The 24135-nt window shown below is 38.1% G+C and overlaps 2 protein-coding genes across 2 annotated transcripts; one reads left to right on the forward strand and one right to left on the reverse strand.

Moving 5' to 3' along the window:
- Positions 1 to 273: 273 nt before the first annotated feature.
- On the reverse strand, positions 274 to 2158 carry LOC131946471 (leucine-rich repeat and fibronectin type-III domain-containing protein 5). The gene has a single exon (XM_059307242.1). It carries the CDS (start codon positions 1912 to 1914, stop codon positions 370 to 372), a length of 1545 nt encoding a protein of 514 aa, XP_059163225.1. The 5' UTR covers positions 1915 to 2158; the 3' UTR covers positions 274 to 369.
- A 16829-nt stretch (positions 2159 to 18987) lies between these two features.
- Positions 18988 to 23361, forward strand: LOC131946543 (leucine-rich repeat-containing protein 61-like). The gene is made up of 8 exons (XM_059307389.1): positions 18988 to 19024; positions 20226 to 20312; positions 20626 to 20772; positions 21012 to 21072; positions 21683 to 21831; positions 21993 to 22061; positions 22242 to 22364; positions 22996 to 23361. The coding sequence occupies exons 1-8, from the start codon at positions 18997 to 18999 to the stop codon at positions 23079 to 23081; spliced, it is 750 nt and encodes a 249-aa protein (XP_059163372.1). The 5' UTR covers positions 18988 to 18996; the 3' UTR covers positions 23082 to 23361.
- The last annotated feature ends 774 nt before the right edge of the window (positions 23362 to 24135 follow it).

The raw sequence follows: 24135 nt of genomic DNA on the forward strand, positions 1-24135 counted from the left end.
ATATCATGTCAAAAAAATTATGATTTGGTTTTTAAGTGAAGGTGGTTTCAATGTTTCAAATGGTGATTTTTTCATTCAATGCTGCTTACGTATTTAAATAACAAATGTTAATTAGTTAAAGGATGGAAAAGTCGTGAGCATTATCATTACTTTCTGCCGTATATATATATATATATATATATATATACATATATGTGTATATACATGTATATATACACATAAATACCAATATATTTATATACATATATACATATTTATATGTATACACGTGCAGTGACGGATAGGAAAGTGGTATAGTGGCATATTTTGGTAATCCATTGAAACAAATACACTTTAAAATACAATGAACACCCCTTCACTTGACATATTTCAGCTGGGACACTCCGTTCCATTGTGGTGGTTGATCATTTTTATCCTATTTTCATCCGTCTCGTTCATGATGTACATACTGTTAGGGAGGCGTTTGTTGTTCACCTCATCCGGAACTGAGTAATGATCCTCCTGCCTCACCCTCTCTCGTCGCTTGTAGTAAAAGTGAAAAACTGTCAAGCTAATGAGAAATGTTAAGAGAAAAGTACCGACAACAGCGCCGATGATGTCCACCATACCAAAAACGCGATCGGAATCTTTTTTGTTCGTTTTCGCTGGTTTTTCTTCGTGTTTCATTTTACTACTTTCGGAATTCCCGGAAAAGTCGTATACTTCAGAATCATCACTGGCGTAGTTTCTGTAAACTTTTTTCGCCGGGGAACTGGTTGTCTCGTCACGTATGACGTTGTTGTTGTCGTATTTGGTTGATTTGGTGGGTTTTGGCGTCGGTGGTGGTCTCATGTCGGGCCAGACGACGTTAAGTGAAAACGTGACATTGCCCGCCTGATTACTAGCCACACACCGATAGAGACCTTTACTCTCTAGTTTAACGTCAGTCATGTACAGCACCCCTGTGTTCTCCCACCCGACGTGGTCGGCGCGGGGATGGAAGCTCTCCGTCCTACCGTCGGGTAAGATCCAGTGGATGGTAGGGGCGGGGTCCCCGTGAGCTTGACATGTAAACTGACCCATTTTAGGGTCAAACACGGCGTCGACGTTTTGAAAAGTCGGCAGCTCGCAGCGAAAGTCTTCGTCTGTTAAATTATCGAAGTTTTTATCTTTGACGAGTCTAGGACTGCCGCATTGGGGCTGCTCGGCCGCGGCGAACAAGGAATTTTTGGAGGTTTTGTAAAACGCATACAACCATTTTAACTCACAGTTGCAGTGGAAGAAGTTCCCTCCTAGACGAATATGCGCGAGTCTTTTAAAAAAATGGAACCATTTTTCGTTAAAAGATTCGAAATTATTCCCATGTAGCCATAAGGTTTTGAGCGAGCCGTTGAGGGGGGTCATGAGATCGACGTACAAACGTCGGAGGCCACAGTTGTGCATGTAGAGACCTTGGGTGCTCATACCTGCAAAAGCACCAAAGGAAAACTGAATATCCGGGTTGTCGTTGATGAAGAGGTGCTTGAGGTGGAGACCTCTGAATGTAAAGTCCGCCACAAACCGGATGTTGTTTTTACTCACATCCAACCATGTCAGTTGTTTCAGCTCGGAGAAAGTATCCACGGCGATTGTTTCAATCCCACAATCACTCAAATACAAATTCTGGAGCTGACCCAAATCTGTGAAATTCCGTTTCGACAAAGCTGTATTTTTAAACCTATTTTCGTTGAGGTTTAATTCCATCGTTTCCATAGGAATCCCGTCCGGAATTGTAAGAAAATCTTTATTCGCACACTGAACATTTTTACTATGAGGCGGGCAGAAGCAGTCTTTCGGGCAGGTGAAAGTGGTATGCACCTGAGTGCTGAATATGACCACTAAAAAAAACACACTCACCCCTTTGCCCCACACACAAACACCTACACCACATTTCATGACTTTAGATTTCCGTGTACCATTTCTACAATCAAATGTGAAATAAAAAGTTTCAGGCAATAATCCTTGCGCACACAACGAGATAAAACTTTAATCCACGAAACACACCCCTACAACCAAAATGTAAACATTGACTACTACTATTCCACCTTCGCTTGTCGCTACATCGTTTTTTTTTTCTCTTTATTTCTCCCTACACGAAACTGGTATCACACGAGACTGGCAATGTCGGGCTAGGCTGAGCGTACAGCTAGGGTTTTAGTCCCCGCGACGCCGCGCCCCTTCTCTCTCGGTAGCCTACTGTACGGACGGTCGGTCGCCGCGCGCAACTCACAACAACGCCAGGCCGGTTGATGACGGTTCGTTCATCACGGCAGTTCTTTGGCCTTAGTTGAACCCAGCGTACATTCACAGGGGCGCGAGGTCACGTGATCTGTTCAGAGAGTAATAAAGGCGACCCTAACTGTAAACATTACTTTACTCCAACAAATATTTAGCCCGAACTAAAACTAACAGAATAGTCTAAAAAAATCAACTCTTTCAAATTCTCACCTTTTCCAATTCAACGATAAATGCATATCACTAGGAAAAACATTATTCATATTTCTTGCACCATAGTTTATTTTTTTAAGGGGATTTTGGGAATGCTTGTGATGCGACTTAAATGAAAACTTCAAAGCTTACAAAAATTGAAAAAGGTGTGAGTTGAGTCACATTTAAAAAAAAAAATCAGATAAAAAATTATAATGTCTTTAACATGTGTTTCAGACTCTCTCTTGTACAACCGTGTGAAATAATTTAATTTTTTAACCTTTATAACATAAAGTTTTATACTATAATTATGTATAGACAAAAATTTCTTTTTAGGCCAAGCACATAAAACACATACGTTTCCAATGAGTTTTTTCTTTATACTAACACCACCACTCTGATGGGATTAAGCTTGCTATTATTGCAAACTAAGGTATCGATACATGGGATTTAGCGTGCTATTATTTCAATCTTAGGTATCGATAAATGGGATTAAGCTTGCTATTTTGTTTCCAATAGAACATCCGTTAGGTATCGATAAGCACGCAATGTTGTGAAAATGCTGCTAATGATATGAGGCTATTAATAGCTAACTATGGGCGGGTGTGGTGGAGGTCGGAGGGTCTTAGTGAGGGAATCAATAGTGAGCTGTGAGTCATGACCTTAGCTCTTCTATGGGAGCTGGTGGTACACGTCTATGGGAGCTGGTGCTACATGGGAGCTGGTGCTACATGGGAGCTGGTGCTACATGGGAGCTGGTGCTACACGTCTATGGGAGCTGGTGCTACATGGGAGCTGGTGCTACATGGGAGCTGGTGCTACACGTCTGTGGGAGCTGGTGTTATATGGGAGCTGGTGCTACACGTCTATGGGAGCTGGTGCTACATGGGAGCTGGTGCTACATGGGAGCTGGTGCTACACGTCTATGGGAGCTGGTGTTATATGGGAGCTGGTGCTACACGTCTATGGGAGCTGGTGCTACATGGGAGCTGGTGCTACATGGGAGCTGGTGCTACATGGGAGCTGGTGCTACATGGGAGCTGGTGCTACATGGGAGCTGGTGCTATATGGGAGCTGGTGCTACACGTCTATGGGAGCTGGTGCTATATGGGAGCTGGTGCTACACGTCTATGGGAGCTGGTGCTACATGGGAGCTGGTGCTACATGGGAGCTGGTGCTATATGGGAGCTGGTGCTACACGTCTATGGGAGCTGGTGCTACATGGGAGCTGGTGCTACATGGGAGCTGGTGCTATATGGGAGCTGGTGCTACACGTCTATGGGAGCTGGTGCTACATGGGAGCTGGTGCTACATGGGAGCTGGTGCTATATGGGAGCTGGTGCTACATGGGAGCTGGTGTTACATGGGAGCTGGTGTTACATGGGAGCTGGTGATACACGTCTATGGGAGCTGGTGCTATATGGGAGCTGGTGCTACATGGGAGCTGGTGCTACATGGGAGCTGGTGTTATATGGGAGCTGGTGCTACACGTCTATGGGAGCTGGTGCTATATGGGAGCTGGTGCTACATGGGAGCTGGTGTTACATGGGAGCTGGTGATACACGTCTATGGGAGCTGGTGCTATATGGGAGCTGGTGCTACATGGGAGCTGGTGCTACATGGGAGCTGGTGTTATATGGGAGCTGGTGCTACACGTCTATGGGAGCTGGTGCTACACGTCTGTGGGAGCTGGTGTTATATGGGAGCTGGTGCTACACGTCTATGGGAGCTGGTGCTATATGGGAGCTGGTGCTATATGGGAGCTGGTGCTATATGGGAGCTGGTGCTACATGGGAGCTGGTGTTATATGGGAGCTGGTGATACACGTCTATGGGAGCTGGTGCTATATGGGAGCTGGTGCTACATGGGAGCTGGTGCTACATGGGAGCTGGTGTTATATGGGAGCTGGTGCTACACGTCTATGGGAGCTGGTGCTACATGGGAGCTGGTGCTACACGTCTATGGGAGCTGGTGCTATATGGGAGCTGGTGCTACATGGGAGCTGGTGCTACATGGGAGCTGGTGCTACACGTCTATGGGAGCTGGTGCTACATGGGAGCTGGTGCTATATGGGAGCTGGTGCTACATGGGAGCTGGTGCTACATGGGAGCTGGTGTTATATGGGAGCTGGTGCTACACGTCTATGGGAGCTGGTGCTACATGGGAGCTGGTGCTACACGTCTATGGGAGCTGGTGCTATATGGGAGCTGGTGCTACATGGGAGCTGGTGCTACATGGGAGCTGGTGCTACACGTCTATGGGAGCTGGTGCTACACGTCTATGGGAGCTGGTGCTACACGTCTATGGGAGCTGGTGCTACATGGGAGCTGGTGCTATATGGGAGCTGGTGCTACATGGGAGCTGGTGCTACATGGGAGCTGGTGCTACACGTCTATGGGAGCTGGTGCTACACGTCTATGGGAGCTGGTGCTACACGTCTATGGGAGCTGGTGCTACACGTCTATGGGAGCTGGTGCTACACGTCTATGGGAGCTGGTGCTACACGTCTATGGGAGCTGGTGCTATATGGCAGCTGGTGCTACACGTCTATGGGAGCTGGTGCTATTTGGGAGCTGGTGCTATATGGGAGCTGGTGCTACACGTTTAGCCACTGACAACTGACACGTCTAGCCACTGACAACTGACAAGTCTAGCCACTGACAACTGACACATCTAGCCACTGACAACTGACAAGTCTAGCCACTGACAACTGACAAGTCTAGCCACTAAGACGGCTAACGACAGTGAGCTGATTCAATCAACAAAACAATCATGAAATTCAATACTGCATGTGTCCTGAAACAATGACTCACGTCCAATTAATTAATTAATTAATTAATTATATGACATTCTTTCAATAATTAACGTCGTTTTTATTACGTTCCGTTTTTTTTATTGTGTATTAAAAACTTAAAAAAAAACAACGAAAGTACGAACCAATTAATTTGTGGAATTGATACCCCGCACCCCCCCCACCCCCCCAGGATGTTATATGAGCATTTCGGCTGATGTATGTTGGTCATGTTGCTGTATTATCTATTTAATTTATTCTTGTTTTCTGTTTCAAGTCTTGAGAGTTTTCTAGCTGTTTCCACGCTGTTTTCTGTCTATTTGTAGTGTGTGTCCATTATACCACGGCCTAGAATTATCATGTCCTTCACTAGTCGCCAGCTATCCCACAAGTGTCCCTGACCCCCCCCCCCCCCCCCCCACCACACGCACATACACACACAGTAACGATTAGCTTCAGCCAAGTTGGCTGCCGTGTCTCAAAGCTTACACAAACATTGCGCGTGCGATGCGCGCCCAGAGTTCACGCGAAAATTCCCTTCCACGGCGAAAAGCGAACCAAATGTGATTCGATACTTGAGTCCGCTTTCAATCAGAAGACTACGTGACTTCAAGGGCGATAACCACCACCAATCATTTTTACACGTGGTACCATACTGGGCTCGGCCGCTGAGATGGGGGGGGGGGGGGGGGTTAGTGAGGGCGGGGGAGGGAGAGGGAGGTCTTCACCCTGCCACTCTACGCAGCCAAATACTTTTTTAAAAAGATAAAATGATTAAATTCTGGCTATATTGATAGCTGTTCTACACCTTACTGACTTCGAGAGTATTTTTCAAATTACCCAGATTAAGGCTGTAGATCTTTACGACGCGTTCATTTGACAGGATGACAATATTTCATTAAATAATCCTTTCTCATATAAATAGAACGTCACTAAATCAACCCATCCCTTATGGGCACCTAACTCATGTTAGGGAAAGTTAATGCTGCTGTACATAGTGCTGACCACACAATCCGTGCATACGCCGAGGTCACGGAAACAGGTCAACTCTACTTCATTTGCCCCATGGACCTTCAGGTTCGAAAGGGAACTTTACTTACTGTCTTTCTCATATAAAATAACAAATTCACTAAACAGAAAGACAAGCTCACTCTATATTTATGAACAATACATTAACATTTTATACCATTATGATAATACTTTGAATTAGGTATGCGTGTTATCCAAGAATTTTAGTATAGATCGTCACAGTAACCCCCACCCTCCCACACCCTTTACCCCCACCCAAAGAACACGTGGGCGCCAAGATAATTAAGTTATAATTCACCCCCTCACGGAGAGTCAAATCACTTAACTGTACACACAAGATGTGGTAAATCTAGAAGTTGATGCTGATTTTATACGACAACGTCTCAGTTTAGCCGACATAGACACGAAGCTGGTTTTTTGTTGTGTATTAAAGATGCATGCAAGCTGTCACAAACCATTCCGTCACACAGCGATAGCGTGTATGTAGATAAAAAAAATTACAGCTAAGTAATTACGATGGCGTAAATAATGACATTCTTTTCTATTTAAATCGTGAGGAAAAAATATCTGCATTATGTTGCGTTGAAAGGGCCTTGTTTGCTTGTCATCTTGATATTTCGTGTAGCCTTCATTTATGTCAGCTAAGCTGGAGGGTGGGGGTTGGGCTGGGGTGGGGTGGGGGTGGTGACAGTATTGATCGAGTCATGACATCGCCGGATGGTCCCGTCATGACGATAAGACAGCGAATGTTTGGCCTGGCTGGCTTTGCTAGTCAATAAGGTGATGTAGAAACAATGGGCGGGCGACGTTTGGTTGACACAAAGTAGGACGAATTGTAACTTCAGTTGGCGTTTTTTGGATGACTTTATTTTTAAGTAGGACAACTTTACATCAGTCAGACATTTTAGAAGACTCATAAGATTCCAAAGTACACATTTCACTTCCAACCTGACGTCCTTCAGTTATAACTGAGGAAATAGTTTAACATCTTAAGTCTAAAATTCCACGAAGACACTTGGTTTTTAGATCAACGGGTCGGTTTCAAAGCTATATTTATGCTATTATCACTACCTTATTTTTAACTCTGATCGTAACCTTAATTTTCCATACGTCCTCGACTCTAATGCTGTTTATTTTCACAATGCTATTCACAAATCTGATCTTCATGCTAATAGCAAATACTTATCGTTTCCTTTCTGTAATTCTTCTTACTATTTTCTAAACTAATAAATAAAAATAAAATAGGCCAACAAATTTAGTTTTGCATACATATTGTAAGCCTATAACTTTGATAAACTACTTACAAATAACGCTTCTATCGTTTTAATATGTTATAGTATAAATAAAAAAAATATCCTTTTCTTAAGCTTAAATAGCTAGACGTGTAAAACAAACATTTGGCAACGGTTGGTACATATGGAAATGTAAAATGAACATGGGACAGAGGTTGAAGAAATATAAAATGAATATTGAGCAGTGGTTGTAGAAATGTAAAATGAACATTGAGCAGTGGTTGTAGAAATGTAAAATGAACATTGAGCAATGGTTGTAGAGATGTAAAATGAACATTTAGCAGTAGGCCCTAGTTGTAGAAATGTAAAATGAACATTGAACAGTGGTTGTAGAAATGTAAAATGAACATTGAACAGTGGTTGTAGGAATGTAAAATGAACATTGAGCAGTGGTTGTAGAAATGTAAAATGAACATTGAGCAATGGTTGTAGAAATGTAAAATGAACATTGAGCAGTGGTTGTAGAAATGAAAAATGAACATTGAGCAGTAGTTGTAGAAATGTAAAATGAACATTGGGCAGTGGTTGTAGAAATGTAAAATGAACATTGAGCAGTGGTTGTAGAAATGTAAAATGAACATTGGGCAGTGGTTGTAGAAATGTAAAATGAACATTGGGCAGTGGTTGTAGAAATGTAAAATGAACATTTGAGCAGTGGTTGTAGAAATGTAAAATGAACATTGAGCAATGGTTGTAGAAATGTAAAATGAACATTTAGCAGTAGGCCCTAGTTGTAGAAATGTAAAATGAACATTGAACAGTGGTTGTAGAAATGTAAAATTAACATTGAGCAGTGGCTGTAGAAATGTAAAATGAACATTGGGCAGTGGTTGTAGAAATGTAAAATGAACATTGAGCAGTGGTTGTAGAAATGTACAATGAACATTGGGCAGTGGTTGTAGAAATGTAAAATGAACATTGGGCAGTAGGCCTTAGTTGTAGAAATGTAAAGTGAACATTTGGCAGAGGTTGTAGAAATGTAAAATGAACATTGGGCAGTAGGCCTTAGTTGTAGAAATGTAAAATGAACATTGAGCAGTAGGCCTTAGTTGTAGAAATGTAAAATGAACATTTGGCAGAGGTTGTAGAAATGTAAAATGAACATTGAGCAGTAGGCCTTAGTTTTAGAAATGTAAAATGAACAATGGGCAGTAGGCCTTAGTTGTAGAAATGTAAAGTGAACATTTGGCAGAGGTTGTAGAAATGTAAAATGAACATTGGGCAGTAGGCCTTAGCTGTAGAAATGTAAAATGAACATTGAGCAGTAGGCCTTAGTTGTAGAAATGTAAAATGAACATTGAGCAGTGGTTGTAGAAATGTAAAATGACCATTGAGCAGTGGTTGTAGAAATGTAAAATTAACATTGAGCAGTGGTTGTAGAAATGTAAAATGAACATTGGGCAGTGGTTGTAGAAATGTAAAATGAACATTGGGCAGTAGGCCTTAGTTGTAGAAATGTAAAGTGAACATTTGGCAGAGGTTGTAGAAATGTAAAATGAACATTGGGCAGTAGGCCTTAGTTGTAGAAATGTAAAATGAACATTTGGCAGAGGTTGTAGAAATGTAAAATGAACATTGAGCAGTAGGCCTTAGTTGTAGAAATGTAAAATGAACAATGGGCAGTAGGCCTTAGTTGTAGAAATGTAAAGTGAACATTTGGCAGAGGTTGTAGAAATGTAAAATGAACATTGGGCAGTAGGCCTTAGCTGTAGAAATGTAAAATGAACATTGAGCAGTAGGCCTTAGTTGTAGAAATGTAAAATGAACATTGAGCAGTGGTTGTAGAAATGTAAAATGAACATTGAGCAGTGGTTGTAGAAATGTAAAATGAACATTGAGCAGTGGTTGTAGAAATGTAAAATGAACACTGAGCAGTGGTTGTAGAAATGTAAAATGAACATTGAGCAGTAGGCCTTAGTTGTAGAAATGTAAAATGAACATTGAGCAGTGGTTGTAGAAATGTAAAATGAACATTGAGCAGTGGTTGTAGAAATGTAAAATGAACACTGAGCAGTGCCTGCGGTCTGAGATCGATATCTGGTATTAATTACCCTCCACTCCAGTGATCGTTCGTGCTTGTCGCTCCGGGCACTGTAAAAAATGGGGTTAGAATACCGTTTTTTTTTTCAGGCTGATACCACTTTTTTCTAGGCACATACCACTTTTTTCAAGGCACGTACTACTTTTTTAGGCTGATACCACTTTTTTCTAGGCACGTATCACTTTTTTCTAGACACGTTCCACTTTTCTAGGTACATACAACTTCTTAAAGCGCATACACATTTTTAATTCAGTATATACCACTTTTTTCTAGGCACATAGGCTTACTACTTTTTAGGCACATACAACTTTTAGGCACATACAACTTTTTCGGCAGATACCACTTTTTCTAGACAGATGTACACGTTTCCAGGCACATACCACTTTTTCTAGGCACACACAGCTTCTTAAGGTACATACACATTTTTAATTAGGGTATATACCACTTTTTAAAATAGAAAAATAACACTATACACTAGGAGCATACAATTTTATTCGTAGACACATACAATTTATATACAGAAATATACTCCTTTTTTCAATGCACATATAATTTAAACGAGACACACACAACTTTTTCACTAGACACACACCCGTTATTCTAACCATATCCATATCTGTATAACCAGGTAGAAAGAGCGCGTGAAACCGTGACCGAATGAAACCGCCATCAACTCTACAGACGTCTTGAACAGTGCCACAACTTGCTATTAGATCTAAAGTAAGGAGGGGGGGGGGGGGGGGGAGGACAAGGGACAGAATAAAAAGACGTGGGTTTTAGACCCAGGACAGCCCTTAGGGCCCTAACTATTATGAACCAAATTGTATGCCGTGTATTCATCGCTGCCATAATATGTGTTTATTCAACTCCTTATTCAAACAGTTCTTAACGTTGTGATTCATTTAACGAGGTATAATGACTTTTGAGTTTGATCGTGAACCGTGCAATAACTAACATGGAAATCATCATTTCAATCAAATTTTTATTTGAGTTTGTTTCGTCGCGCTGGTGCGGGTTTAACTTTTGGTATGAATTTTTAAAAAGTTTGCCTGGGTTCTTTGTCGAGTGTTTTCATTGTTCAAACACTAGCACTGCGCCTTATCGAGTAAGAGTGGGGGAGGAGGGGGTGAATTTAAGTTTGAAAGTCACAGTACCATTTCGCCGACTGGCCTAATTGGCTGATATCACCGGCCTTATCGCTAGATAGCCAGACACGAGACCCGGAGTGAAGCTAATGTCCGTTTTGGCGTCAAATAAGAATGCCACTGAGACTTGAGATACGAGCTTGCAGTTACCGCCAGTGATAAATGGTAATATAAAGCTTGGCAGTTTCAACTCCTAGGTCGGTACAGAACAGTATACAAATGTAGGGGTGGGGGAATGGTGGGATTAGGGGGCGTGGCAGGGGGTCGGGAACATTAGGCTTTAGGGCTAGTCTTTGTTAAAATAATGTTTAAGATTACCTCGAGCTATCAGATATACCAAGATAACATTCTAAGATATACCAAGATAACATTCTTAAACTTACTACTTAATTCGAATATCATCCTTGCTTTTAGTCAAATACTTTAGTTATGCAGAGTCTAAGTATTAATACCATTATAATCAAGAAGTCAGGCAAAATAATAAAAACAGATATTTAATTAATTAAAAAAAAAACAACACTCAATGGTATTCGCAATGAAACTATTTAAAATGTATTGAAATCATTCGTTACTGAAGAAACCAAGTTGAACCAAAATTTGGTTTGTATTGCGTTTTACTTTAAAAAAATATTTTCTCGTTCGTTTTGACAATAAACCGGGAGTGATCTCCCCTAAACTTTCTCGAATATTTTTATATAAAATAACAGGGGATGGGAACTCGGGCTATAGACATGATTTTTAATCCATTTTAAATACTTAAAGTTTTAAAAATAGAATAAAATCTCGTAGACAAATTAATTGCACACCAAGTGAACGCGAAATAAAAAAGCGCATAATAGTGCGCAATATTATTAGTACTTTAAAAATTTACATTAGTTTTTTGAGAAATCGGAAGTAGCGTAAATTACTACTTCCGGTCAACGGAAATTACTCAAAATTTAACAGAAGGTAGAGAATTAGATCTTTTACTTACATGTGAAATTTCATTTATCTATCTGAAATAGTACTCAAGTTATAGGCTTTTGAAAAATTCAAAGTAGAAAAAGTACCACTTCCGGTTATCGGAAATCGCTCAAAAGTTGATACGGATCTACGATTTTGATAAAATACTTATATATGAAATTTCATCAACCTAGCAGTAACGGTACTCAAGTTATCGTGTTTACACACACACACACACACAGACACACAGACATACGGACAAGATTGCAAAATTATGTTTTTCCGTATCAGTGAGATGCAAAACGTCGAGATTTGCAAAAATCTCGATTTTTTTTTTTTGCACGATTACAAGACTTTCTCTATACTTCGTATATACGAGAAAGTAAAAACGTAAATTTAAAGAGTCTTTCTTTGTTTCTATGTGCTGATGGTTTAAAATTATTTTTCTAACATTATAAAAGTTACAATTTTAAACAAGTCTGAAAGTTTGTAACGGAAAGATGTCTGACTGTCGCTACAAGATCCTTAGACATCCGTGTTATTAACAAAGACAGCTAACAGTGTCAGCGTACTGAACTAACACACTTTTAAGGAATCTCAAATTGACAATTTGCATTACAAAGTTTGTTAGTGACCGTCCAATTTAGCGTAGGTGATGGTCTAATTTTGTTGAACAAACCAGCTGTCCATCTGTGGAAGTGGACAGTTGGAAACAGTCGTCCACACGAGTCTGAAAGAGCAACATCTTGACCAGGTATGACAACAAAATGACATCTGTTTGTTTCCACTTGGGGGATTAGACAAACATGTCGCCGTGTGTAGGACGGTCAACATCGAGCCCCACACAGACCGCCCTCACACGAGAACACACATTTGTGCGAGGTTGTGGGTACAGCAACAGGAGCTAAACAAAGCTCGGGGCATTAGCGTCATTAGCCCGCGGGATTTGGGCACAAAGGGCCCTAAATCCGTAGCTCGGCGCTGAGAAGAGCCAAAGTAAATTGAAAATAAAGTCTCGTTCCGGACACGAGACTTGAAACACCGGCGGTCTTGTAAAAAAACGGAGAGGTGGGGAGCGGGTTGGTGACGTGGGTGAGGGAGGGGGGGGGGGTGAACCCGCAGATGTGGAGCAGGCGTGAGAAGGTATTTCCACGTCTGCAACAATTCAAAACATCGCTTCAGTTCTGCTGCGATATCTTTTACATTTACTATTACATTATTCAATTTGTTGCAACGAACTCTTAAAATAATCTTGCCCCCCCCCCCCCATTTTTTAAAATCCAAAGCTCACCAGGTAAAATGATTTTATACATTAAAGTAAAGAATCCTCTTTAGACCTGGCAATCCATTTGGCAGATGAAGTAAAGTTCATGTGTTACCTGACCTCGGCATATGAAGGAAAGGTATGGACAGCACTTTGCCCAGCCGCTTTTCACTTTCTCTAACGTGAGTTAGGTACCCATCAGAGCTAGGTGGACTCAGGAACATTTTAATACATTAGTACCTTAAAAATGTTTCTAGAAAATCTGATATGGCCAGATAAAGATCAGATATTTCAGGGAGCATGACATGACAAAAGTAAACGTCGCCACGCAAATAACCAAAGCAAACATATCGTTTTACATCCAGACGTCGTATGTGGACCTACACCCGCCTGATGTATTACCAAACTAACCTGATATAGTAACACACTAACCCACACAATTCAGACACCCCACACCATCACGTCAATTCAACCCAACCCAATATCATACCATACTAACCCACACCCTACCACACCAACCCAACACCCTACCACCACAACAACCCGACACCCTACCACCACACCAACTCGAACCCTACCACACCGACCACACTAACCCACACCAACCTCACCCCCCCCCCCCTCCCCCACCAGCAGTAACCTGATAACGTGATTGACCAAAAAAACCTGGCGTCCGACCTGTCAGATTTAAGTCCCCTTGACTGACAGAAAAACGAAAGTATACATTTAAATACCGTCGCTATTCTACATAAACCCTACATAAGCAGCTCACAACTAGCTAATACTTTTTGAGCCCCGTACATGAAATGTCCAAGTTTTTTAAAAGGATAAGGACGGTGAATGGTACTTAACTTGATGAATAAATACCCAGTCAAGCGAATCAATACGTCACTGTTAATGCCTTGAGGTTTTAGTGTGTATGGCATGGAATCAAGTCGGGTTGTTATGTAAACAATTGCGACATTTGAAAGGTAATGTGTTTGTAATGTGTTTGTAATGTGTTTGTAATGTGTTTGTAATGTGTTTGTAATGTGTTTGTAATTTAACGTTTTAATGCCAGACATTTTAAACCCGGCATGTAAACTCGATACCGCTACTGGGAGTGGGGGAGGAAAACACACTTCCTTTAACATAAACACATACACTGTAACTTTAGAGAATATTTTTCTTTCAAAACTAAAGCCACCCTTCACCCTGGGGACATACCCACAAAACTTGTAACGAGTTGAACTGCTGATAAAAAAATATTCAAACAATTTCGATGGATTTTAAAGCCAAAACTTTGTAGTACAATTTTTAAACTGGTTTCCATATCCCAGGTGAAAATTGAATCCCATATACCAGATTTCAATTAGATCCCTCATCCCTGAATATTTCCGTTTCCCCATCAAGTTTGAAACCATTTCTAATTTAAAAAGTTATATCTTTGATATGAGTACAAATAGAATTTTTTTTTTCGCCTTAGACATGTAATTTACAGCGTCAGTTGTGTGTTCGCTTTAGTATTACAGTTTTCATGAGTACAAATAGAATTTTCTTTTCATTAGTATTAGTCTGCTTTAAAATTCTCTGTTTCAATGTCTGACATAATGCTTCCACCGAGTACAATTAGAATAAAAGTACAGAGTTTCTTCCAGGCATCTCTTCGGGGGGGCGAAGCCCCCCCGAAAATTTTTTACCGCCCCCCCGAACGGAATGAAATTTATATAATTTATATAGAAAATATATACTTTTAACAGTGTCCGCCCCCCCCCCCCCCCCCCCCGAAGAAAGTCTACCGCCCCCCCGAAAATTTCAAGTGCCCCCCCGGAGAAAAAAGTCTGGAAGAAACACTGAGTACAAACAATATCTATTGCAGTCCTAACAAGTGATAGCCATATAGTAACTAAAATAAAAGCCATAAAGATGTAAGTTATTAGTGGTTTTAAAAAATGCCATTTCATACTTAAAGAATAAATTCGATGCACATGTAGTAGTTATACGTTAAAAAAAACCTTCCCTTCTGACATTAACGATGTAAACTTTCTAAGTGCTTACACGTGGGGAGATGGAGACTGTTTACATTCGTCCAGGCAAACTAAAGCAAGAGTAAGCTCCCTTATCATTTCTCGATAACTCGTGTTTAACACTACAGTGAGGGTTGGGATGTCGCTTCCAATGGTATCGGGCTATAGACTGGTTGGTGACTTAGTGATACAATCGATCGGTTTTCGAATAATGCGAAACGTTCTTATAATAGGCTGCTGTATAAATATGGTATGAAAGTATTAGCTTATAAAGGTTTTTGAGAAACCGAATAAGTGAAGAAAGTACCACTTCCGGTAACTGGAAATCGCTCTAAAGTTTAAATTAACATACGTATAGGTCATAGGATCTAGTAAGTGTATATGAAATTTCGTCTAACAGAAACCAGTAGCGTAGCGAGGGGGGGGGGGACATATGTCCCCGGGCGCCGACCTTAGGGGGCGCCAAAATGGGTTGGAAAGATAAATTGAAAGGTTGAGGGTGGTGTAAATCGAAAGTTTGAGGGGGGGGGGGGGTGCAAATGGAAATCTTGAGGGGGGGGGGGGGGTGCAAATCGAAAGTTTGAGGGGAGGGGGTGCAAATGGAAATCTAGAGGGGGGGGGTGCAAATCGAAAGTTTGAGCGGGGGGGGGGGGGGGTGTAAGAAGAAATCTCGAGGGGGGGGGGGTGCAAATCGAAAAGTTTGTCCCCGGGCGCCGGGAAGGGGTCGCTACGCCTCTGACTGAAACGGTACTCAAGCTATCGTTTTTTTTTTGACAAACCAGAAATAGTGTAAAGAACCACTGAGCCAATGAAGCTAATCTTACTACATTATCTTACATATGTAAAACTAAACTTAATTTGAGACAATAAATAATTAAAAAAATAATAATAACATCTAACGTGTTCGTGGTTATTACAATTTAGGTTAGGTTTAGGAAAAGTATCATCGTTAATAACCTATGGTATGTAACTCCGTAAACAAAGTTTAGTTATCATACTCTAGTTTAAAATGTATTTTACTTATTATCGAAATGAGAAATTGGTCGAAAGAATATTATCATAGAACAGGCTTACAGTTATTTAACAATTTATTTGTGTGTGTGTGTGGGGTGGGGGTGGGGGGTGGGGGGGGGGGGGTGGGCGAGTGTAAAGGTTGTGGATAACGACGTACACTTTAATTAATGAATTGCTCAAAGCTGGTTGATATGGTAACTTGACACACAAGCAATTAATTTTAATTGTAATCAAATATTTTAATTTTCTTAAATCATTTATTTCCCGTCAGCAATTAGATTTTAATTAACTTAATAATTTAAGATCGTGATCACTTAAAGAACATTTGTAAGGGGTGTTTTGACTCAACCTTGATGGGAAGACAACTCGAGTATCATAGGTTAGCTAATGTTTAATGATATGTAGCCAGACAATATGTGCAGTTCAGGACGTCCTAAGCTCAGGACGTACGTACATCAGGACATCTTAGACGTTCTTAACTCAGACTTTCTAAACTCGTGACGTTCTTAACTCAGACTTTCTAAACTCAGACGTTCTTAACTCATACTTTCTAAACTCAGACTTTCTTAACTCAGACTTTCTAAACTCGTGACGTTCTTAACTCAGACTTTCTAAACTCAGACGTTCTTAACTCATACTTTCTAAACTCAGACTTTCTTAACTCAGACTTTCTAAACTCGTGACGTTCTTAACTCAGACTTTCTAAACTCGTGACGTTCTTAACTCAGACTTTCTAAACTCAGACGTTCTTAACTCATACTTTCTAAACTCAGACGTTCTTAACTCAGACTTTCTAAACTCAGACGTTCTTAACTCAGACTTTCTAAACTCAGACGTTCTTAACTCAGACTTTCTAAACTCGTGACGTTCTTAACTCAGACTTTCTAAACTCAGACGTTCTTAACTCAGACTTTCTAAACTCAGACGTTCTTAACTCAGACTTTCTAAACTCAGACGTTCTTAACTCAGACTTTCTAAACTCGTGACGTTCTTAACTCAGACTTTCTAAACTCGTGACGTTCTTAACTCAGACTTTCTAAACTCGTGACGTACGTACCTCAGGACTTCGCCACTCAGACGTTCTTAACTCAAATTGTTAATAAAAAAGTAGTATTGTTAAAACAAAATCCTATACTTTAATGCTATAATGAGGAGTACTGCAAGCATATGTTAAGTTTTTTTAAGACTCATTATTTTGCTCCTCTCCATGTAAATATTTCGTTTTTTTTCTTCTAAAAGTTAATGTTTATTTATGAAAATATTTAAATCAACAGATTTGTTACACATGGACATACAACCGCAAGTGTTGGCTTTCTTTAATGTTTACCATTCATTCATTCATTCATTTATTTTTACCCTACAATATATGGTATGAAAAATGGTCTTTGAGACTCATTTGAGACTCTCCACTGCAAAATATAATTAGTAATAATTAGGATGATTTAGCAAAGATTGGTCTCATATGTTGGTCGTTTTACATTAAACATGTTTAAAAAATAGGCCTAATTAGTAGCAATATGTAAAGGTGAAAACAAATTTTCGATAGACAGTGTAGTTGGGATTGTTGAACTTTAGACAATATGACCATATCAGGAGGACGAATTCGATCACAGAGATCGCTCATCTTTTGATAGAAGGGCGATAACGATACACCTTCGTAACAAGGTGGTCGCCCGCTTTGATGGCAGAGACAGTAGAGGCGTAGCTAGGGGAGGGCGGGTGGGGCGGTCGCCCCGGGCGCCGAACCTAAGGGGGCGCCAAACGGGGTAAAAAAAATTAAAACTCATTCTGAGCTGCATTACTGATTGATACACATTCAAAGTTTTAAAAAGATATAGGCTACTGCTTGGCTTTCCTGAATAACTAGACAGTTTTTGATTTTGTTAAAGCATACTGACAACTGTCACGGTATAGTGACTACTAACACTGGGTAAGGAGGGGGGGGGGGGGGCTTTGTTTTGCTCTTTTTGCGCAAATTTGAAAAGTTCGCCCCGGGCGCCGGAATGAGTCGCTACGCCCCTGAGAGACAGACCCCAAGGGAGTAGACATTCATTCTTCGTGAACAGTGTATCAACAGCCAAAGAGTTATTTGTGTTGAAATTAATGATCATGTGACAAATTAAAAAATAAATATCGACGGAGGTCATTTTAACAATCAAATACTATTAAAAATAAAATTTCATTTTAATTAGTCAAACTAATTCATATACATAGATAACTTGAATACCGTTATAGCTAGGTTGATAAAATTTCATATATAAAGTATATATCAAATTTGTAGATCTGTATCAACTTTTCAGCAATTTCTGATAACCGGAAGTGGAACTTATTCAACTATCAATTTTTCAAAAGCCTATAACTTAAGTACTTTTTCAGATAGATAAATGAAATTTCACACGTAAGTAAAAGATCTAATTTTCTGCCTTCTGTACAATTTTGAGTAATTTCCGTTGACCGGAAGTAGTAATTTACGCTATTTCCGATTTCTCAAAAAAATGCATGTGAATTTATAAAGTACTAATAATATTCCGCACTATTATACACATTTTGTTTGGCATTCACTTGGTGCACAATTATTTTTTCTAGGAGATTCTACTCTATTTTAAAAAGTCTAAGTAATTAAAAATTGATTAACAATAGTGTCTATATCCCGAGTAGCCATCCCCCCCCCCCCCGTAGTTTAGGGGAGATCGCTCCCGGTTTATTTAAATAAGGGAAGCTACTCTTTTAAATAGAAACTTTATAAATATTTGTAGTGGTTTTTCCCCCTTAAAAACATTGTTAAGTAAATTATGACAAAAAGCAGCTATTGTTAACACGTGGTTGCATTTTATTCAGTTTAATGGCTGTTTATATAAATGATTATTATATATAACAATAAAAATACTTAATTATTTTACTAATGTTTCACTAAAACTTTTAGACATGAAATTTTGATTAGATATTGTACCCTAATATTGTGCCCCTTGTATTAAATCTCATTTTTTTAATTTATCGTTGCCATATCCGGTTTAAAAATGTTTATAAATGGCGTCTGTTGAATCACACGCAAATGGTGAGAAAGATTTTAGGTTTAGTTTTATTTGTCAAAGTATAAGATAATTTATTTAGCGTGAATTTATATATAATTATAATTTATGCACCATACAACTTAATACAAGTTACTTCAGTTTCTTGATTTAAAAATGTATTGAATCTAAAAGTGGAAAAAGATTGAAAACCTCGTCAGCTTGTTTTAATAAATTTTAATTTACTTAAATATTAATAGTTGAACAGTATAGTTAATATGATGATGGGTTAATAGTAGTTAATACTATTAATAATAGGCAGACGCTGGGCTAATAAATTATATTATTTTAATGCTAAAATTTAGAAACACTAATTAGAAAAATAAAATGATAACCCAGATAACGCCTTTATAATAATTGGTAATCTATCGTTTTAGGTACGTAAAATCGCCCGCGACTTGTAATGTGAAATCAGGTGACTCCTTAAATTTTACTAATTATTTCACATTTTGAGGAGGATTTATGTTTTTTAAAATACAAAGATGTTTCTTTGTTTCATTTATGTACCTGTTTTTAAACAATTGAATTAAAACTTTTCCGTAATAAATGAAGACTAGCGATGTTTCCAACAGATGCAACCATGCTCATTTACTATAGCAGCCATCTTGTTTAAGTTTTATTTTTATAAGCTTTTAGCAGGAGATTCAGGGGGAAGCCACTCTATTTTACAAATGGCTGCTATATATAGCAAATCTTGCTCTCAGACACTGCTGTTTAAAGTTAATTTCTGGCCTATATCGATATATTTAGCCATTGATTTAGGTTTATTATTCATTTATCTATAATATTTGACACAAACATATTACAATATACTTCTGTTAAAGCCTTGACAATGAGGTAACGTTTTCGTAGATTAATAGCCGCGGGCGATTTTACGTACCTAAAACGATAGATTACCTAATAATTGATTACTACTCTTGCAGTATTTTTAGTACGTTACAAAAAGTTACAATAGAATTGTTTGGTAGTAGGCCTAATTACTACCTATCACAAGGCTATCAATAGTATAAATTTGTAAGTAAAGCTATACCAACCAAGATCAGATTTTTATGGCTTATCCCTATTACTTATTACTATTATAGCCCTACAATTGTCTAATTGTTAATTGTCCAAAATTGCTGATAAACTTATTAACTCAGTTAATGAACTGGTATTAAGAGCAAAGCTATTTATTTCTTGTACTTAAAGATGGAGTTATTACTAAACAAATGCTCAAGTCCAAAAGTGGAGAGTTTGATCTTGAAAGTATTCATACCATGTCTTTAAAAGAAATGGGTAAGTTTAATTCTCTTTTAGTTTAAAATTTAACTCATACATTTAAGTCCAAACTGTGGTTTAAAAAATTCTGTGAAAATTGTGAATGGTTTAGGTGATAATTCATCCAGCCTGATAGGGTAATTTTTATAATGTGATTTCTTTTGATAAGACGATATCAAGAAAATATTAACTATAACTAAAAATCTGCAAAGATTTTATAAGGAGATTTGGTTTCAAAATTATGTTCATTCCTACATATTATTGAAATATATTATTAAAATACAATTAAATTAATATTATTTTTCTCTTCATCTTAATTTTTATTTTGCAGGTATTTTTGACCTTGGAGTAGTCGGAGAATGTACTGGACTAGAGAGACTAGACCTATCTTATAATGCACTTACCAGGTTGAATAAATTAGCCAGCTTGACTGCGCTTACTAAATTAAATCTTTCTGCCAATAGATTAACTTCATTAGGTTAGTAAAGATTAACTTTGTTAGATGTGTAAAGATAAAATTCATTAGGTAAGTAATGATTGAATTGACTTGGTTCATAAAGATTAAATTCATTAGGTAAGTAAAGATTAACTTCAATAAGTGAATAAAATTTCAATTAATTTAATTCATGCAATTTGTTGATTTGTACACTGTGTTAAATAATTATGAGAGGATTCTTTATTAAAGAAATAATTTAATTGAATCAAATTTATTTTCAGATGGATTACAATCACTTGAAAATTTACAGAGTCTGAATGTAAGTGGAAATTTACTTGGAAGGTAAGTTTGTAGCTAATGTTTGTAATGGTACATTGAGAAGATAGCAGTACAATCTTCACTGACTAGGAATGTTTTAAATAATGTGCTATATTAAAATAATATTAATTTTCTAAATTCACAAGGCAAAACAAAAACAAACCTAAATTTTTACCAGGCTGTTAGCAATGATAACTGTCAGTTTCTTTCAACTAGAATCTTTTAAATCTCTTTACACATAAAAATCCCTCATAATGGGACATTGTAGTTTATTGGTAGAGCATACAACTTCTAACTCAAAAATTTTCAAGTTCAAATCTGAGTTAAAGTCTGTAGAATGTCTATGTGTCTACCAAGTTCTGATGGGTACCTAACTCACATTGGAAGGTAAAGACTGCTGGGTATATTGCTGACCACACTATCCCGTCATATGCTAAGATCACATATTTTTAACTAAAATTTAAGTTTCTTTTTGAAGCTTTCCATGGGGAAAGTAGAGTTCATCTGAATTGGTTCAAAAAGAACTTTACTTTTTAAAAAAAAAAACAACTATATTTATGCTTTAAATAATAAAATTAAAATTCTAAATAAATAAAACAATTAAAATATGTATTTAAAAAAAAATCATGAACAGTGTAGATGTTTTAAGAACAGTCAGCAACTTGGAAAAGCTGACAGACCTTCGACTACAAGATCAAGCTTTAGGTCTCACCAACCCAATGTGTAACACTAGCTATACTGATGATGTGCTTATCATGTTGTCTCATTTAATTACACTAGATGGTAAGTCATTTTAAATATCTTGTTTTTATTTCAAAGTCAATTTTAATTAGGGTTTAATTTTTAAAAAAATTATAATACTGACAATAGGTACATTAATTTATTTTGTAGCATAGCGTATACATTGAGAAATAGATAATGATTAAATGTGTTTGTTATATAAGGACAGAGAGTCCGTGGCAAAGGGAGTGAACTGTTTAAACTATGTAAAGAAATGGATTGGGCTCTTAAAAGTGAGTAGTTTCCCTTACCTCACTTTCTTGCTTTTTACAACTGTAAAATCAAATTAAGAAACTTTTTTTTAAATTCATTTTTTGTTGTTTTTAAATTTAAAATAAAATGTTTTAAGTTTATAGATTCAAAAATATTTTGTAAAGTGTGATTAGAGAATAAAATTGTCTTTTGAATTTTAGATTTGCCATCTTTGCGTAGTTTGGACCTGAAAGACAATAGCAGTGAAATAGTCGTGCAACAGTGGGTGGTAGACGTCACACCAAAACGTGACAAAGTGCTGGATGCTGAAGAACAGCTGACAGGTAGGTGCTAGCAGTGGCATAGCTAGGGGATGACGGGTGGGGCGGCCACATTGGGGGATAATCCTAGGTTCCTAGGGGCCGCCAAATGGGGTAGAAGAAAAATAAAAAGCTTATTCTGAGCTGCATTACTTAAATGTACACAGCTTTCGTGACTGATTGAACTGTTTTCTACTTCAGTTGTGCAATATCAAAATAAAAACTATTACAGGACAGTGACAAGTAAACGGTGCACCCAACCTTAACAAATTTGGGGGAGGGGGGGGATTACTATTTCACCAACTTGAAAAACTATGTATATAAATTGGGGGGGGGGGGGGGTTAAATACTGATAGTTTTTGCTAGGTGGCTGAATGGGTTGCTCCACCTCTACAAGCAGGTATGTTGGTTGTGCCAGGCAGGTGTGTATTTTTACATAGCGTGTGTTGTACATTTTATATTATTATTAGCAATGATGGGAAACACCAATCTGTAATAATTTTCCAACTCACTTCTTATCACTGCTGTACTTATCTGAGGTAAATAAATACATTCTCAATTCTTTACCATTTTATTATTTTTGTTCTCATTTCTTCATTCTGTAAATTACTTTGATTTAGTAAACTAATACAAATCTGTCTTTTAATTCTTCCAGCTATGCTAGCCAGTTGTAAAAAGTTGAATGAACAAGCTGAACAAGTGCTAGAGGATATCAAACTGTCAGAGACAAATTTAAGTTGATGTGGGTTGTGTGAAGATGTTCAGCTTGTGGTAGATGACTTGTGATATAGTACTCAGCACTTGCATGATGTATCTAATGCTGAGATTTTGAGATGAGGTTCTCTTTTCATTGTTGCTAACACATTGTCACTCTGTCTGAATTGTGGAAAGTACTATGCATGCTGTACTCATAGTACTCATTGTCACCAACGAAACAAAATGCCTAAACTCACAGGCAACCAGACTCACAAGCATTCCAGACTTACAGGCATTCTAAACTGACAGGCATTCCAGACTCACAGGCATCAAGGACTCAAAGGAATCTTCGACTCACAGGCATTGCAGACTCACAGGCATTCCAGAGTCACAGGAATCCTCACAGGCATCCAGAATGAACAGAAAACTTCCTCTGTGATCAAGAGATATTAGACTTTTTGTCACATGACCAATCCATACCTCATCAAACACCTGATTGAACATTTAAATATTCATTTCCAAATCTGTGATATTTACTACCATTTTGTGGGAATAATTAATTGCTCTTTAGAATTTAAGCCTGTCTGTTTATTAAATCTATGTGCTAATAGTATTAAATACAATTCTCTAATGTAATGTAACATTTGTGATTTTGTCTTATTAATCCAAAGAAAGGGACAATAGAGAAGCCTGGCAACTCAATGCATTTTTCTCCTTGATGACTTCATATAAATATTGTTTGAAATATACCTAATAATTGATTGAATGACAGAAAAAAAAAATGCCTTTAAGGGCAAAGGTCATAAACATAGGTAAATAAAAGAGTTATGTAAGATTTTCATGTAAAGTCTGTCTATTTTACTACATCATGGGTTACAGTATGCTACTTTACACAATTTTTAGCATTAATACATGGGTATTTTTTTTTTCTGAAGTCCTTTGCTAAGTTATTCCATAATTACTCTAATTAAATGCATTGAACAAGCAACAAAAATTTGATATTTTTTTGCATTTTATGTAAATAGAAATAAAAAGAATTGAATGGCTTGCTGATTTTATAAGCATAAAAACTGTACAGAGATATTTTTTTTATCAATTA

The sequence above is a fragment of the Physella acuta genome, unplaced genomic scaffold (assembly GCF_028476545.2).
Source record: "Physella acuta isolate Inbredline_101_S28 unplaced genomic scaffold, ASM2847654v3 ptg000562l, whole genome shotgun sequence".
NCBI lineage: Eukaryota > Metazoa > Mollusca > Gastropoda > Physidae > Physella > Physella acuta.

Coding starts and splice junctions, on each gene's coding strand:
- LOC131946471 (XM_059307242.1), bottom strand. CDS start 1,914: ATGAAATGTGGTGTAGGTGTTTGTGTGTGGGGCAAAGGGGTGAGTGTG.
- LOC131946543 (XM_059307389.1), top strand. CDS start 18,997: ATGGCGTCTGTTGAATCACACGCAAATG. Junction 19,025..20,225: donor TGTTGAATCACACGCAAATG/GTGAGAAAGATT, acceptor TTGTACTTAAAG/ATGGAGTTATTACTAAACAA. Junction 21,073..21,682: donor AGTGGAAATTTACTTGGAAG/GTAAGTTTGTAG, acceptor AATCATGAACAG/TGTAGATGTTTTAAGAACAG.